At 48.4% G+C, this 17500-nt stretch overlaps 4 protein-coding genes across 6 annotated transcripts in view; 3 read left to right on the plus strand and 1 right to left on the minus strand.

The window, feature by feature from the left end:
- Nucleotides 1-2290: 2290 nt before the first annotated feature.
- Nucleotides 2291-13246, plus strand: LOC125951088 (uncharacterized). 2 transcript variants are annotated; one of them, XM_049679633.1, is made up of 8 exons: nt 2291-2644; nt 5080-5133; nt 5939-8794; nt 9037-9602; nt 9710-10012; nt 11300-11635; nt 11711-12451; nt 12525-13246. In XM_049679633.1, the coding sequence occupies exons 1-8, from the start codon at nt 2495-2497 to the stop codon at nt 12970-12972; spliced, it is 5454 nt and encodes a 1817-aa protein (XP_049535590.1). In that variant the 5' UTR covers nt 2291-2494; the 3' UTR covers nt 12973-13246. The 2 variants fall into 2 exon arrangements, with proteins under 2 accessions (XP_049535590.1, XP_049535591.1); XM_049679634.1 differs by lacking the exon at nt 5080-5133.
- On the minus strand, nt 13167-15380 carry LOC125951130 (tetratricopeptide repeat protein 30 homolog). The gene is made up of 3 exons (XM_049679738.1): nt 15321-15380; nt 14540-15257; nt 13167-14455 (listed from the first exon to the last, which is right to left on the minus strand). The coding sequence occupies exons 1-3, from the start codon at nt 15378-15380 to the stop codon at nt 13266-13268; spliced, it is 1968 nt and encodes a 655-aa protein (XP_049535695.1). The 3' UTR covers nt 13167-13265.
- A 382-nt stretch (nt 15381-15762) lies between these two features.
- Nucleotides 15763-16371, plus strand: LOC125951235 (uncharacterized). Of its 2 annotated transcripts, none has more exons than XM_049679924.1 (2): nt 15763-15848; nt 15916-16371. In XM_049679924.1, the coding sequence occupies exon 2, from the start codon at nt 15934-15936 to the stop codon at nt 16240-16242; it is 309 nt and encodes a 102-aa protein (XP_049535881.1). In that variant the 5' UTR covers nt 15763-15848; nt 15916-15933; the 3' UTR covers nt 16243-16371. The 2 variants fall into 2 exon arrangements, with proteins under 2 accessions (XP_049535881.1, XP_049535882.1); XM_049679925.1 differs by having other exon boundaries at nt 15784-15848; nt 15901-16371.
- A 150-nt stretch (nt 16372-16521) lies between these two features.
- LOC125951192 (single-strand selective monofunctional uracil DNA glycosylase) overlaps nt 16522-17500 on the plus strand; it is a 1315-nt gene continuing 336 nt past the window's right edge. The window contains exons 1-2 of the mRNA XM_049679853.1: nt 16522-17107; nt 17217-17480. Of these exons, the coding sequence (XP_049535810.1) occupies nt 16685-17107; nt 17217-17480 (687 nt within the window). The 5' untranslated portion in view covers nt 16522-16684. The remainder of the gene's footprint in view (nt 17108-17216; nt 17481-17500) is intronic.

The following is a 17500-nucleotide window of genomic DNA, read 5'->3' on the forward strand; positions in this document are numbered from 1 at the left end:
AAAAAAGAAATTGAGAAATTTCTCAGAAATTGAGAAAATTTTCAGAAATTGAGAAAATTTTCAGAAATTGAAAATTTTCTCTGAAATTGAGAAAATTCTCAGAAATTGAGAAAAATTTCAGAAATTGAGAAAATTCTCAGAAATTGAGAAAATTTTCAGAAATTGAGAAAATTCTCAGAAATTGAGAAAATTCTCAGAAATTGAGAAATTTCTCAGAAATTGAGAAATTTCTCAGAAATTGAGAAATTTCTCAGAAATTGAGAAAATTCTCAGGAATTGAGAAAATTCTCAAAAATTGAGAAAATTCTCAGAAAGCGAGAAAATTCTCAGAAAGCGAGAAAATTCTCAGAAATTGAGTAAATTCTCAGAAATTGAGAAAATTCTCAGAAAGCGAGAAAATTCTCAGAAAGCGAGAAAATTCTCAGAAACTAAGAAAATTCTCAGAAAGCGAGAAAATTCTCAGAAAGCGAGAAAATTCTCAGAAATTGAGAAAATTTTCAGAAATTGAGAAAATTCTCAGAAATTGAGAAAATTTTCAGAAATTGAGAAAATTTTCAGAAATTGAGAAATTTCTCAGAAAGCGAGAAATTTCTCAGAAATCGAAAAATTTCTTAGAAATTGAGAATTTTCTCAGAAATTGAGAAAATTTTCAGAAATTGGGAAATTTTCAGAAATTGAGAAAATTCTCAGAAATTGACAATTTTCTCAGAAATTGAGAAAATTCTCAAAAATTGAGAAAATTCTCAGAAAGCGAGAAAATTCTCAGCAATTGAGAAAAATTTCAGAAATTGAGAAAATTCTCAGAAATCTAAAAAATTCTCAGAAATTGAGAAAATTTTCTGAAATTGAGAAAATTCTCAGAAATTGAGAAAACTCTCAGCAATTGAGAAATTTCTCAGCAATTGAGAAAATTCTCAGGAATTGAGAAAATTCTCAGAAATTGAAAATTTTCTCAGAAATTGAGAAAATTTTCAGAAATCGAGAAATTTCTCAGAAATTGTGAAAATTTTCAGAAATTGAGAAAATTCTCGGAAATTGAGAAATTTCTCAAAACTTGAGAAAATTCTCAGAAATTGAGAAAATTCGCAGAAATTGAGAAAATTCTCAGAAATTGAGAAAATTTTCAGAAATTGAGAAAATTCTCAGAAATTGAAGAAATTCTCAGAAGTTGAGAAAATTCTCAGAAACTGAGAATTTTCTCTGAAATTGAGAAAATTCTCAGAAAGCGAGAAAATTTTCAGAAATTGAGAAATTTCTCAGAAATTGAGAAAATTTTTAGAAATTGAGAAAATTCTCAAAAATTGAGAAAATTCTCAGAAATTGAGAAAATTCAGAAAGCGAGAAAATTCTCAGAAAGCGAGAAAATTCTCAGAAAGCGAGAAAATTCTAAGAAAGCGAGAAAATTCTCAGAAATTGAGAAAATTCTCAGAAAGCGAGAAATTTCTCAAAAATTGAGAAAATTCTCAGAAATTGAGAAAATTCGCAGAAATTGAGAAATTTCGCAGAAATTGAGAAAATTTTCAGAAATTGAGAAAATTCTCAGAAATTGAGAAATTTCTCAGAAAGCGAGAAAATTCTCAGAAATTGAGAAAATTCTCAGAAATTGAGAACATTCTCAGAAATTGAGAAAATTTTCAGAAATTGAGAAAATTCTCAGAAATTGAGAAAATTCTCAGAAATTGAGAAATTTCTCAAAAATTGAGAAAATTCTCAGAAATTGAAAATTTTCTCAGAAATTGAGAAAATTCTCAGAAATTGAGAAATTTATCAGAAATTGAGAAAATTCTCAGGAATTGAGAAAATTCTCATTCTCATTCTCTTTCTCATTCTCAGCTCATTTCCGCTCCTCAGCACAATTGTGTGGTGTGCGACTTACCTTTTCTTTTTCTTTTAGTAGTATGATGAATCATCACTTACCTTTTTTTTTTCAGTAGTATGATGATTCATCATACTACTAAAAGAAAAAAAAACGGTAAGTCGCACACCGCACAATTGTGCTGAGGAGCGGAAATGAGCTAAAAGAGCAATGTGGAGCCTATCGCACAATTGTGCGAAACGAGCGATGTGCAGGTCCACCGCACAATTGTGCGAAAGGGGTATGTGTTGCCGCTTCATCCGCAGCGAACCGTTCCGTCCGCTCCGCACGCGCCGCTTGCGGTCTGTGGCAGGCTAAAATCCCAAGATTCGTCTTAATGCGTTGCGCAGGCCGTGCCACACGAAGCATAAACTCGCCTCGCAGGCTGGGCTACAACCCTGCAAATCGGTCGCTTGGGTATAAATAGAGCCGCGGAACGGGGAAAAAAATTGTTTACTAAAACTCGCGGCCTCGCCGTGTACTCCGTGAATTACGTGCCGTGTCGGAATTGTGAACATTAATCGAGTACATTGTGATTGCGGATAAAAAAAGAGACCTCTCATTAGTCACGCATCCCGAACACAGTGATAAAGGTTTTCTGGAAATCGGCCACTGTTGGGTGGTTAGTTTTGTTGAGGAATGGGACGGAGAAGTCGTTCGATGGCGCAGCAGCTGCTCTTGCTGCTATCGCTGGCGGCCTTCCTGCTGGTGACGGTGGTGCACTCGGAAACCGTGGAAGCTGAAGCTAAGGAAGCGATTGCCGGTGGCACCGAGGACGGAGACAATCAGGTAGGACAAGTCAGAACTTTTCAGCTTCCTCGTATATGTTGCCAACGAACGGCGTAGCCCCATATTCTGTTCCGTGCACCAGCTCCCCTTTCTCCATCCTTGCTTGTCTCTCTCTCTCTCTCCTCGCTCTCTTCCCTTCTCTCTCTGGTGGAAGAACTCTTGGCTTCATAATTCTAGTGGTGAAGCGGCTGAGGGGACAGGGGGCGAGGAAAAATGACCTCATCCCTCCGCAGCACTTCAGAACGCGATTTCTCTTTGTTCCCGAAACGGCCGGCCGGACAACGCGTGATCTCTTCTTGAAAATCTGCGCCTCGTTGCCATCACAACTGGATGCTCGAGAAGGGCTCTCGACAGACATGTACCCAGACCACGGCCACGGGTGGTGTTTTGATTTTTGCGCAGCGCAATCAAGATGCGAGAGTTATGATGCGGCATGAACGGAAGGGGAGGCACACGCCGCCAATGAACACAGACACTCCGGCGGGAGCGTCATCAGGCGTTATGTAAAGCAGCTTATGCTGTTCGATTCGATGATCAAGTCCCGCACACCCCAGCATCCATCCAAGTAGCCGCACTCCTCGATCGTCGCTGCAAAACGACCGATTACGAGCGAGGCCGGATCGTGTCCGGGGAGGCCGAGTTTTAAGCGAGCAAAAAAAAACACGTTGAAACTAAACATCAACGGCCTCTCTCTTTCTCTCGAAACGCCGGCTTATCAACCAGTCGAATGGATTTCGATTGGATCTGGCCTGACATTGCCGGGGATCGCATTACACGTTGCTGCTCTACCCGCGCGCCCAGAAGGACGCGAACGGATGGGCGAATAGAAATGTTTTTGCTCCCAAAAGCAGCATAACTTTGTCCTCAAAACAGGTTTCGTCTAACGATGACTTCGTTTCGGTTTATCGTTCGCTAAATTGCAAATCATTCCGCCTTTTATGGGACATTACTTTTGGGGTCTCTGTTTTTAACTTTGTCCCCAAACATTTCCATTCCGTTTTCATGTTTACGGGGATTACCCATCCTTCTAGTTGATGCTGGCTTCAAGAACCCCTGCGGAGCGTGCTTGCAGAGTTATCGATAGTATACCCCCTACAGGGAACCGGTTAGACCAGTTTGCATCGACAATGCAGTGTGTCCTTCGCATATTTCGATTCTGCGTGGAACAGCCAATGCAAAGGAATTAAATGTTGGGTTTTATTAGTATGCAGCGTCGATGAGCACGTTAGGAATACGCCAGGAAGCACCTCCATTCGTTGAAATATGGCTTTACTAGCCTTTTACGAGATTATCCTTCGGGTATCTTCCTGTGTTAAAAGAAACACTGTCGCGTTACGTTATATTGTAGACCACACCAATTCACTACAGCTCCTGGAACGAGAATCCGTTGTACTCGAATATGACGGCAACAGACCCATGCACCGCCTCTATGTCTACGCTGTTTGTCCCGTGGCCAACTCGATATTTTCATCTGCCCAGCTGTCAGCAAAAAATCCAGACAAGAGCGGACAAGAGATCGACAAAGAAGGCGATGTACCGCCGAGACCTATGTATGCTGAGAGATGATGGATGGATAAATGGATCGTTGATGGTGGATTGCATTTCACCATCGTCAGCGTCAGCTTTCTGGGTTACTGGGTAATGGCATCGGTTTTTTCGTGGTGAGCAAATAATCTGCCAGCCAGTCGATCTCTTTGTTGCATTCGACGAAGCACACGGGTCCAATGGCCGACCGGGCCTGCATCTCAAATTAGCATCTTCCCTTTGCTGCGAGAGAGGCGGGGTGGATGGCGATCGTGCTTCTATATTGATTGGTTCAACAGCTTGCTGCGGTGAGAACGGTCGGTAGTGGATCCAAGGTCAGTTGTACCGGTTAGAGCAGCGTGTATACGTCAGCGGAAGCATCAAGATCTCCAGATACACTCCAGTAACAACGGAGAAAACCACTATTTCTCCAGCGTCCGATACTGAAATGTTGATACCCAATTCCGGCCTACTGATTGCTGACACATGTTGCCACTCAAAATTCAAACACGCTCGGACTAGACGCCATCGAACACAACAACAAACAGAGCGATGACGATGTTTGATGACTGGTACACTCCGATGATAGCGAATCGATGATAATGCATGACGGGGTGGGAACGCAAAACACGCGAAATGAGTTGGCCGGGCAGGCGGGCAGGCGGCCGATCAAGAGGGAGTCGCTGAGGAAACGGCCTAGTTGTTCTTGTTTTTCAGTTCTAACAGCATTCAGTCTGCTCTGTTGCCCCAACACACAGCGCGATCGTTCGCAATCGCAGCTCCCTCTCTCTTTCTCTGTCTCCTTCTCACTCTCTCTGTGATCGTTCATTAATGATTCCGTTCTTACCGTGATGATTGCCTTCCCTCTTATTGCCTGTGGATAGTAATGACGCTAATTGCATAAATTACAGAACATTTTGACCACCGGGTTGCGCTTGGAACATGAGCTCGTCAGAGAGCAAGCCGTAAGTGAGATGAGCCGTGTAGGGATCGTACTCGATCCTTTACATCCTACTATTACGCATGCTCCTGGGGCGCATGAGGAGAGGACACAGTTACTGTCGTGGATGCCCTGTTGCATTGCTGGTATCTTTCCGTGTGTATGATGTGCGTGTGTTCGTCTTTAGAAGGGTCTATGCATGGGAATTTGAGATGTTGTGAGATGTGTCTTCGTCGTCCTGGATCTACGCATTTTTTGCGATCAGTTTCGGGTCTTTCATGACTTTTAACCGGTTCTAGCGAAACAGATGAGGCATCGGTCAGCATCTGGCCATCCGTTGAGATTACTCTGTGTAACTTTGGTCTCCTCTCTCACTCTCCGACTTCCTCTGTTTCTTCTCTGCACCTACCCACCTATCATCCGGTAGTGTTCAATACCATCTCATCATCCGGGCCACTTTGGAACCATGTTGTAGCTATCGCACGCTATCGCTCCTAACAACTCGGAGGCCCAGCCTCTGATTCCATCCAGCCACCGTAGTCACCGCACAACCAACCCACCATTCGCCTGTGCTCGGGAATAATAAATAGCGTAAACGCGATCATCATCTCAACGGTTCTGGACGTTAAATGGTCGATCATCTATCTACCAACCACCAACTCACAACGACCTGCTTGGCCCCGCCGGATCGGGAGGCGCGGAATGACTATTTCTAACCCCTTGGGAAAACGGTGTATGTGCTCTGGACGCAAACGAGATCCGATCGACCCGGCGAGACACACATACATATATGCCCCAACTACTACTCCTCCTACTCCTCCACCACTTAGGATGCACCATCTACAGTCAATGGAAGCAGCGAGGGAGGCATCGTGGCCATACACGTCGATGCCGTTGGAGCAAAGGAGCAACTAAGGCCGAACCTTCGCGGATTGGCCTACATCGCGACGAGCTTCCTGCCGCGCGGTTACACCTTCCTCGACGTGGTATCGGCCACTCGGGAGGTGGTAGCGGGCGTACGGTATGAACTGATTGCCCATGCCCAGGATGAAACCAACGAACAGCAGTACTGCCGGCTGGTGGTGCTAGAGAAACCCTGGATCACGACGGTGTACGGCGAAAAGTATCGTACGCTCGAGTACACCAACTGCACGGCGAACGGTGGTGAAGGCATAGAACCGACCTTGGGGCCGGTAACCACCCAGTTGAACCCGGTGTTCGATGCAGATGCACGTCAAAGCGAACCGCTCACACCAGAACGCATCGAAGCGATGGAGCAACAAATTATTATTGGCCTTTTACCCTCACCGGATTCGTCATCGACGACGACGACGACAACGGAGGAGGACAGAGGTCAGAGTGAGGACAGTACGTCACAGACCACTAGCGAGACGGAGACGGAGAAGGATGTTGGGTTGAGCGATGCGGCCAAGAGTGCCATCGATGAGCTATTCGCTGCTGCAGCGGCTCCCAGGAGGGACAGTTTTGCATCACCGACGACTACCAGTGAACCGATCGGTCGGGAGCCGGTCACAGAAGAAACGATCGTACCGGTGAGGGTGAGCCCGGTTTATGAGGAAGTGGCGTCACCATCCTCTACCATAGCACCGCTGGATCAGCAAATTCAATCAACCTTCGATGAGGTGTTCCGCACGCACCAAGAAATCCAAAAGGCCCTAGATGAGGTCACGCAAAATGGTGGAGGACGGGAGGTACAGATCAAGTATCGGCCCGTTTTCGATTCGCTGCTACAGAAGGTGAAGGCTAGCATCGATAGTTACTACCGCACGACGAACGGTGGTGATGCTAACGTCGATACGGCCGCTTTTGTCGTGCGCGATAACAGTCCGGCCCAGGGTCGTCCCATTTCGACGCCACGATCGATTGTGCAACCGGACGTGAGCCGTTCGTCGGAGGAGAGTGACGAGGGACAGCAGCAGCAGCGCCAGCAGCAGCAACGCGTTCCGCCATCGCCTGGTCAGCAGCCTCTGCATGTGTATCCGTTCATTGCGGACGAAGAGGACGAGGATGGTGAGAACGGTCAACAGATTCTGACAAAGGAGCAGCTGAGCGAGGCACTGAACGCGGACGATTCATTGCAGCGTGTCAAGCGTGGTCTGTTCTCCTCCTCAGAGGAACACTATAAACGATTGCTCGGTCTGCCCTATAATCCGGCTGCTTTGTTCTCCTCCGAATCGGACGAATACAAGCGGCGATACAGGCTCAGTGCGCTCAAGCGACTACAGGCACAGTATCCGGAACTAGCTAGCAAACATAGGGAACCAACGGATGGGGAGTTGCTCGCGGCATTACAGAGAAAGTATCCACATTTGGTTGCGGTGAATCCTTCCAAAGCGGCCGATCCGGTACCGAAGCGTCCAGCAGAGGGGCCACTTGACAATGAGCAGCAATTGGAAATCTCGATATTACAAAAATTACAGAAAAAATATCCGCATGTGCGTGCCAAGCGAAGCCAAGCCCCGACGGCTGATCAACCAAAGGTTGCCGCTACAGTACAGTCTACCAGTGACAAACAGGAGAGTCATTCAGAAGTACCTAATGCTTTATTACCCCAAGAAGTTGCTAAGTCTGTGCCATCCACAAACAAAGATGACAAGCCCGAATTGCCAAAGAATGAAGAAGATTCCGTAGCATCCGATGAGTCGCCGGAGGACATTGGCGATGATGAGAAGTTGACAAAGGAGGAGCTGACGAAGCGGCTAAACGCAGACGATGGACTGAAACGAGGCAAACGTGGTTATTCTTCGTCCTACGATCACTCCAGTAGTTATTATGGAGGCCATCATGGAGGTCACTATGGAGGTCACTATGGAGGCTATTACGGTGGACACTACGGTGGGCACTACGGTCCACAATACCCGTACAATCCGTATTATCCCGCATATCACCGAGGTAAGCGAAGCGCTCCGGTTGAGGATCTTCCAAAGGATGCCAATGCAGAAAAGAAGGCGAACGTAGAAGAGAAACACGTAGAGTCTAATCCGGAAGTACCGGCTGTACCGGTGCCCCAGGAAGCTGATAAGACCACTCGGACAGCTAAGGAGAACGATCAGCAGGCACCGAAAATTGAAGGCGTAACGATGATGTTCGGCGAGTCGCAGGAGCAAGACATTGACGATAAGCAATTGACAAAGGAAGAGTTGACGAAGCGGTTGAACGAAGACGATGGTCTGAAACGGGATAAACGTGGGTATTCTTCGTCCTACGATCACTCGGGTGGCTATTATGATGGTCATTATGGGGGCCATTATGGGGGCCATTTTGGAGGTCATCATGGAGGGTATTATGGAGGATACGGAGGATATGGCGGTTACGGAGGATACTATGGTGGTTACGGTTATGGGCCGTTCCGAGGCAAACGTGACGCTCCGACCGTCGAAAAGAATCTGATTAACCTGGATGATCCGAGCCAAGAGTCGGCTATTAAAGCGATCGCCCTCGAGGCTATCAATCGGTTGGACCAGATGGACATGGATCGGTACCAGCGAATGCTGCTGGAGGTGCTATCGGCTCGCAGAGTGTCCGAGAGTACCGACAAACTGCGCACCTCGTACGTACTCGACGTGTTGACCGCGAACTCACGCTGTGCGGAAGAGGAGAGCAAACCTGCCGAGTCCTGCCGTACGCTGTTGATGCCCAACACTACGAAACACTGTACCCTGGAGGTAATGGGTCTAGATATACGTTTTGGGAGCGCTAAGTCGAAAGTGATCTCCACCCCACCCTCCCCTCCCCTCCCTTCACTTCTCCACAATGTGTCGTTTTGTCTTTTGCCTTCCACTTCTCTCGTTTTTTTTTTCTGGAAATTACTTCTGATGTCTAGTAGTATCTTGCAACGTACCTACGAATGGGCAAAACCTGGTGATACGAGTACTAACAACGCTGTCTATTGTTTCTCCATCCACAGGTACATGTGTCTAGGGCCATCAAGGAAGAATCGAAACAGGTAAAACTAATCAAATCCAAATGTCAAAAACAGGACGACAGCCATGCCCATAAGCTGGAGCGCCGCGACACTTCACCGAAGAAGGTGAACAAGATTCCGAAAACGGGCGCCGCTGAGCAGCTGACACCGGAGGAGTATGGCAACGAGGCGCATCAGAAGCGTATCCGCGAGGCGCTGAAACAAATGGCCCAGTTGGCCGACGCTAACGGAAGCGAGCGTAAGGTGACTGTGGTCAGTGCGACCCAATCGGTCGTCTCCGGTATTTCCTACAACTATCGACTGACCTTTGCCGACGACGAAGAGAAGCGCGTATGCGTTCTGAATGTGTGGGAGAGGGCCTGGCTGAAGGACAAAGATGAAGCGGTTAAGGTAAAGTTCGACTGTCCATCGCCGAGCGAGAAGAAGCGTGCTAAGCGCAGCGTTTGTGCCGGTTGCCCTGCTGGTTTATCGACGGAAGAATTAGGAAAGCCGGAGCATCAGGAACGTATTAACAAGATACTGTCATTCCACGGCTATACTCGCGATAGGTAAGCTTTGATCGGATGCTGACTATGCTGCTGGACGCAACCGGTGCCCAATGGTGTAACACTCCACACACACACTCTCTCTCTCTTTGTCCCTGTCTACTCCGCAGTGACTTCAAGGTACTTAGTGCTTCGGAGCAAGTGGTAGCCGGTCTCAAGTACACGTACACTGTGCAGCACAACGGAAAACGGTGCGAGTTGGGTTCGTGGGAGCGAGCATGGTTGGAGGCATCGCAGCCGGAAGAAGCCTACAAGTACAGCTACAGCTGCTCGGATGCCTCACGTCGTCGTCGTCGTCGTTCGGCCATTCCCGGCAGTGTCCGTGCGCTCACGGACGATGAGCTGGTTAACAGCGAGCACGTACAGCGCGTGGACAAGATTCTGGTAGCAAACGCTGGATCGGTGGACTCCTCGTAAGTAGCTACGGTAAAGTGGACAGCGACAGCGTGCACTCTCTTGAAGGCTGCATAATGTTGGGTTGCAACCGGCCTAAATGTTTGTGTGTGTTCGTTGCGACCCGGTGTCCGCATGCCTGTAGTGCCAGCATGTTTCTACTTCAGAATTGAATTGATTCTCGGTATAACACTACCCTAACCCTATTAGCTGTGAAATACACGGATCGTATAGATCCGCACTCAATAAACTAACCCCTGTTTACGCGCAAGGCTTAGATGTATACTACTTTTGTTCGGCAAATTTGTTCGTTTACAGTAAGGCAGGCTACATCTCCCAATCCAACTAACCAACCTCTATTAACATGCAACACGGTGCTGGTATGGTTTGGAAATAAGCCATACTCTAGCTGTATTATGGAATGCAAGATTCCAAATTTAAAACTACCATTGTACAACTGTTTTCGTACTTCCATTCCTAAACTAACTCAAAAAGAAAACCTTGATCCTTGGCTTGATTTCTGTATGCAGTATGTTTATATGAAAGAATGGAAAATACAAAATCAAAAAAGGAACCAAAAAATCTCTTGAACATGGGATCAGGATTGTTTCGTGGTTGTTTTTGGGATTGTTTTTTGTTACTGGTTGTTTAAATTTTTATTAAAAATGGTTAAACATAATGTGTGCCCTTAACCTAACAATAGCAAGAGTAATGCTCGGAGGAAAGAACGACACGAGATACTCCGTATACACGTGACTTGCCATCGCCATTGGCTATTCCAATCGGTAACACACGGGGGACACAACAGCACATACATATCGCAGTAGATGCACCAGTAGATGCACCACAGTAGAGAGGTTTCCCGGTTGCCCGGGGCAATGTTAATACGGCTTAGCTACTTGGTCTTCCGTTGTGCCATAAGCGAGTTTTTTGGTGTAGCCGTGTTTGATTTCGTTCCTAAAAAACAGCGTTGCTTGTGTGCCTAGTTACCATTGCCTTTCGGCGCAGAATAATGCTTCCGAGGGGCTCGCTCAGCTCGAGTAGCATTTGCTGCCTATTAGGCATCGCATGGTCGGACCTCTGCCCAGAAGGCGGCTGCTGCTAATCAATTGTCGGCTGTGTTTCGTCGTTTGTTTGTTTGTATTCTCGTTTTTGTTATTTTGTGGTTTTGCGTGTGTGTCGATAGAGAGAAGCAAAGTTAATTCATGCCGGCTAACTGCATCCGATTGGCATGGTATGCGCGAGAATCGAGAGGAATCGAAAGTAAACCTGCTCCTCCTCTTCCTCATCCCACTTCCGGTCGATAGTAAATCACGAATTGTTAGCGGCACCGTGCAGACGGTGCAGGGTAAGCTGTACAAGTACGCCGTCGAGTTCGAGTTGAGCGGTGGTATCCCGAAGGTGTGCAAGTTGTCAGCCTGGGAGCGGCCCTGGCTGGAGAAGAGTAACCCAACGGAAGCATACCATTACACCGTTCGGTGTCCAACCGAGCAGGAGCACCAGCATGATCGCAAACGGCGTCACGCAAAGAAGGTTGGCAGTGCGAACGAGCTGACGGCCGAGGAGCTTAAAAATCAGGCACACCATGATCGCATCAAGGCTGGTCTCGTGGCGTACAATGCAGAACGATCAAAGAGCTATACGTAAGTGAGCAATCAGGAACCGGATTCGTTCGATTATGACGTCTCAGCTTACGTTCCTCTCCTTCTCTTTCGCAGTGACTTTGAAATATTGGCCGGTTCGATGCAACAGACGGTTGGTTCACTCTACAAGTATTCCTTCCGTGTAACTACCGAGCCGGATGTTGTGTGCAAAATCTCGATTTGGGAACGCGTTTGGTTGGAAACACAGGAGCAGCGAAAGTACATCGTGCGGTGTACTGGCGATGACCTCACGGAGACAACGGAACAGCAACCGGAAACGCGAAAACGCTCCGTACGGTCACTCAAGATCGACGACGAAGCGTACGTGCGGCGTCAGTTTGAAAAGTTCAAGCTGCATCACCAGCGTCAGTACGCCAGCTCGTTCGAACACGAGATGCGCTATAACATCTTCCGCAACAATCTGTACAAGATCGATCAGCTGAATCGACACGAGCGTGGTACCGGCAAGTACGGTGTGACCAAGTTTGCCGACATGACGACAGCCGAGTATCGGGCGCATACGGGGCTAATCGTGCCGAAGCAGCACAGCAACCACATCCGGAACCCCATCGCAACGGTTTCCACGGAGCGTACGAGCCTACCGACCTCCTTCGATTGGCGTGACCATGGTGCGGTGACGGGTGTGAAGAATCAAGGTAACTGCGGTTCCTGCTGGGCATTCAGTGCGATCGGTAACATCGAAGGGTTGCACCAGATCAAGACGAAGAAACTCGAAGCGTACTCAGAGCAGGAGCTAATCGACTGTGACACCGTCGACAATGGTTGCAACGGAGGCTACATGGACGATGCGTTCAAGTAAGTAATAGTCCTCCCAATGCGTTCGATCGAGCAATACATTTCCGATTATACAAACTTCTTCTCCGTCCAGGGCAATCGAGAAGCTGGGTGGCCTGGAGCTCGAGGATGAATACCCATACCAGGCGAAGGCGCAGAAAACGTGCCACTTCAATAAAACGCTCAGTCACGTGCGCGTCAAGGGTGCTGTCGATATGCCAAAGAACGAAACCTTCATCGCCCAGTACCTGATTGAAAACGGTCCGATCGCGATCGGATTGAACGCGAACGCAATGCAGTTCTACCGGGGCGGTATCTCGCACCCGTGGCATCTGCTGTGTAGCCACAAGCAGATCGATCATGGTGTGCTGATCGTCGGGTATGGCGTCAAGGAGTACCCGCTGTTCAACAAGACGCTTCCATACTGGACCATCAAGAACTCGTGGGGCCCGAAATGGGGCGAACAGGGTTACTACCGTATCTACCGTGGCGATAACTCATGCGGAGTCAGCGAAATGGCGTCATCCGCCATTCTTGAGTAGGGTGGGAGGTGTGTTGGATGGATGTCTAGCCGTCGATCGATTTATCGATCGATTGGTTTACGATCGCACCAATGCACTGTTAACTTTAAGAAGAATGTTTTTGTGTTTATTCATCATTTTGTAATACTCTAATTTGATAATATGTCTATTGACCGATCTTCCTGCTCGTTTTCTTATACTCGGCCTGGTGTGCGGCCTCAATGAAAAGGAAATAAAAATGAATATCCATTGCGTCTTCCAATATTACCCTCCGAACAAACACCTTTCCAAGGACTTTCTGAGTGTCCGATGCATTATTTGTACTCCATCAACCTCAAGAGCAGCGCTCTAAGCTTCCTCGATTCCAGCCCGATAGTCGGTGCATGATCGGCCGAATCTTCCAGCGGGCTCGTCAGCACGGACGGTATGGTCAAGCCGTACGCCTCGCAGGCCCGCAAGAAGTTCAACGTTTCCTGCAGCGCGATCGAGGGTAGTACAATCGTCTGTTTGGCCATACCGGTCAACAACCCTAGCACGCACCGTTTCACGTGTATCCAGGTGTCCGCGCACAGTCTAGCACCGGAACCACCATCAAGGGCGTGCGCGATCCGCGATAACCCAAATTCGTAGTTGTTCTTCGCGCAATAGAGCGTACCGATGACCAGATTCACGATGCACAGATGCAAACACTGGCCGGCCGCGTTACCCTTACGCTCCTCCGCTCGCTCCACCTTGCGCATCAGTTCTTCCGCTTCCTCGTTCTGGGACGTCATGATGTAGGCCACGCACAGGTTCGCCAGTACCGAGGCCGGGATTGACAGGATTTCGTCATAGTTTTGCCGCACGATCGGCTCGTAAAAGGCAGCAGCCTCCTTGTAACGATCACCGCGCATGAACAGTACGTGTGCCGCGTGCAGACGCCAAGAGGGTGTCTCCGAGCAGAACTCTGCGCTGGCCCGGAACTCCCGCTCGGCCCCCTGAAAATCATCCATACGCCACGGGATCCAGGCACGGGCCATTGCCACCGGGAGGTAGCTTTCGAGTGCTGCCTCGTACTCTCGCAGGGCCATCCGAAGCGCATTCTGATCGGTGGCTGAACGGCACTCCTGCACCTTGGCCGCTAGGGACCGCAACCGACCGCCGATACTGTTGGCCAGCGTGCCCAGCTTTTGTTCCGCTTCCTCCGGTGTGGATTGAGCCGTGATAAGTGCATCCAACAGATCGTACAGGTACGGTGAAAGATACTTGTACGTAAGATGCGTGTGCTCGGCCAATATATCCGCGGCAGTATCGTACATTTCATGCTTGCAGCACAGCAACAGTAGATTGGCGAACGTTTCCTGTGGGCAGGTCGGTGGTCCTAACTCGAGCAGAAAAGCCAACCGACGTAAACCCGCTCCTCCGCCGACCGGATCGGTTAGGGCCATGTTGTGCAGCGTCACGGGGTCTAGTTCCGGTTCCGAGCGAGGAGGCAGATCGGTAAGCGCTTCCCGGGCACCTTCAACTGTGGACAGAGAGAGAGAGAGAGAGAGAGAGAAATGCAGTTACAGTAACGCGGCTCCTAACCATCCCCAACACGGCTACATACGATTGCCTTCCTGGTATTCGATGGCCGCTTTGAGGTTGAAGGCTTGTGCCAATCCCGAAGCGGCCAGAGCCGGCGGATTACCAACACTCCGTGCCCCACCTTCCGTCTCGGCCTGCGCTCCCACACCGAGCTCCGGATGGTTGCGTATTCCCCGCTCTACGATCTCGGCGATGTAGTTCAGGGCTTGCGAGTTCTCCTTGCGCCGATAGTGACAAAGGGCGGCATTGTAAGCGACGTGCGGATTGAATCCACCGGCCTGCAGAGCTGAGACGTACCGTGCCAGGGCATCCTCAAACATGCCGGCCTGATAGAGTAGACAACCTTCGTCATTCTTCGTGGCCGCCTCCTGTCCATTGCCACCATCTTGGCGCTGCAGCAGCAACGACTGAGCGGTCGTGTAATCCTCATTGCCGTAAGCGATGGCGGATTGTAGCTGCATTACTTTCTCCTTCAGTTCCGGCGCCTCCAAACCGTTCGCCACAATCTTTTGGGCTTCCTCGAATAGCCCGGCCTGGAACAGGGATTGTGCATAATAAAGCCGGTACTCTTGCACATCCGGCACAAGATTCAGCAGATGTTCGTAGCAGTTGGCCGCCTCGATAAAGTCCTGCGTTTGATAGTAACAGTGCCCAAGCAGCGATAGGCCTGCTCGCGTGGTCGAGGACTCCGGAATGCCGTTTAGCGTGTTAATGGCCTCCACGAAGCGCTCTTCTTTTATCTGCAATTTGGAGTCGTTATCGTACTATACGTAAACTGTTCTACTCGTTGGTGTAGACCCTACCATCGTATAGATCGTTCTCGTGTATTCACCATCGCGAATGATCATGTTTTGTGAAAACATGTTTCAAATCGTACTCGGTTCGAAGCAGGCTTTTTCTTACCTTATTCTGCTGTTAAATAAAATTTTCTGTTGATTGTTTGAGCAGCGAGTCTCCATGACAACGCTGATGTTTCCAGCAAGTTCAACCACGTGTTGCACAGGCAGTTTATGGAGCTGCATTACAATTACAATCTTATTCGTAACTGTAATATAACTGCAATTCCTGATACCGATTCTCTAGGGGACGAATTATACATGAAAATCGGGATTATTTGGGAAAGTATTCGGAATTCGCGCCGGATTTCGGAAGTTCAACGTTCGAATAACAATTCAAATCTCGTTGATCGATTCGAGAACATCGATTCCCCTATCACAATTTCGACGATTTCCCCTTCGATAGAGATAAAGCAACATAAACAAATAAAAGGGGCAGCTCGATCCTCGGACTTTTGTTCTTTGTTCAGCTAGAACTTCACGATCATTTAAGTGGTGAGTCATTCGGGAGATTCCTCTAATTACTTTGGCGATAACTGACTAAAAGATCTGCTTTTTACAGCTCCACAATACGCTAAGGATGGCCGAGGAACAACCGAAAGAGGTTCTTTGCGGTGGCGTACAAGCCGAGGGCGATCTGCAAAATCCGGAACACGAAAAGCGCATCACCGCAGCGCTGGCCACGACCGATGGACACGGGGGGAAATCGTACAAAGTGCACAGCGTCACGAAGCAAGTGGTCGCCGGAATTAATTACGTCTATATCATTTCATTCGAGAACGACGAATCTGGCCAAAAGTACGAGATCTCGGTGTGGGAGCGGCCCTGGCTGAAGGACCCGGCTCAGGCCCAGATCATCAAGTTCAAGGAGCACACCCCAAAGGAATGAGTGAAGAGCTGTGATAAGAAGATACGCGTGTCCGCTAAATATCTATTCCTTTTCGCTTGAAACGATTCTGTGAGTTGATTCGTAAAGGCATGTTATTAAAATGTAATCTGTTCGTTTGTTAAAATTGTACATTCACACTACGTATTTGTCATTTCAATGCGATGAATCGTCTATCATAAAGCAAGATAGTCACCAAATTGTCCTTGAATGTAGTTAATTTAACTGCTTGGCCTTGAGAAATTTTAAACGCAAAAAACCAATGACCAAGGTATGTACAAGTCTCACCCAAGATGTGTATGGGCACTGTCAAAACCATGCGCCCCAACGTCAGTCGAGAACGGCGGCAAAAATCGTGTTGATTTCCGTGGAACGATCGGTATTTCTGATTTCCCAGAGCATTTTTCATTAAATCCGTACCGTGTAAGTAAAGTTGGTATCGAGCATGTTGCGCAAAAAGCAGAAACTGGACGACCAGAACGAGCCCAGTCCAGCACCAGCGGCCGGAGAATTCACACTATCACGCTTCGCAAACACCCCGAAACCTAAACTTACTCACGCTTCGCACCTCACATCCAAAATCGTAACGGTAGCAGAAGACCAACCGCAAGAGCAGGACAAATCTGATGCCCGGGCAGTGGCCAACGGCAGTACGGAACCGTATTGGCAACAAGTGTATCGCATTGAGCTGAAACTTTCGGCCGACTTGCGGAACGTTTCCCTGCCAGATGAGGTGGCCGCCTGCTACGATCCGATCGCTTATGCCGACGAAATCCATCGGGCATACATGGATCGCTTCCTCGATGGTCCCAAGCACGTGTTGTTCATCGGCATGAATCCAGGACCCTGGGGAATGTGCCAAACCGGGGTGATGATGCTCTTCTTTCGATCATTATTCATACCGATGTTACTTCCGTTGTTATTCAGAACAAACCAGTACTAATTGCTTTGGATTTTTACCTTTTCGTTATTTTCAGGTTCCCTTCGGTTACGTACCGGCCGTTCGTGATTGGATGGGATTGCGCGGCACAGTTCAGAAGCCAGAAGGTGAACTATCAGTCCGGCCTGTCGAAGGTTTGTCGTGCACAAGGGAGGAACAGAGCGGTAAACGTTGGTGGGGTCTATTTGAGGAGCTGTGCGGTAACCCGGAATCTTTTTTCCGCTCCTGTTTCGTCTACAATCTGTGCCCACTGGCATTCTTCCACAAGAGTGGTCGCAACATTACTCCAAGCGAGCTGAAGGTACGGTAAAAAATTGCATC

Source organism: Anopheles darlingi, chromosome 2 (assembly GCF_943734745.1).
Source record: "Anopheles darlingi chromosome 2, idAnoDarlMG_H_01, whole genome shotgun sequence".
In the NCBI taxonomy this organism is placed as follows: Eukaryota; Metazoa; Arthropoda; class Insecta; order Diptera; family Culicidae; genus Anopheles; species Anopheles darlingi.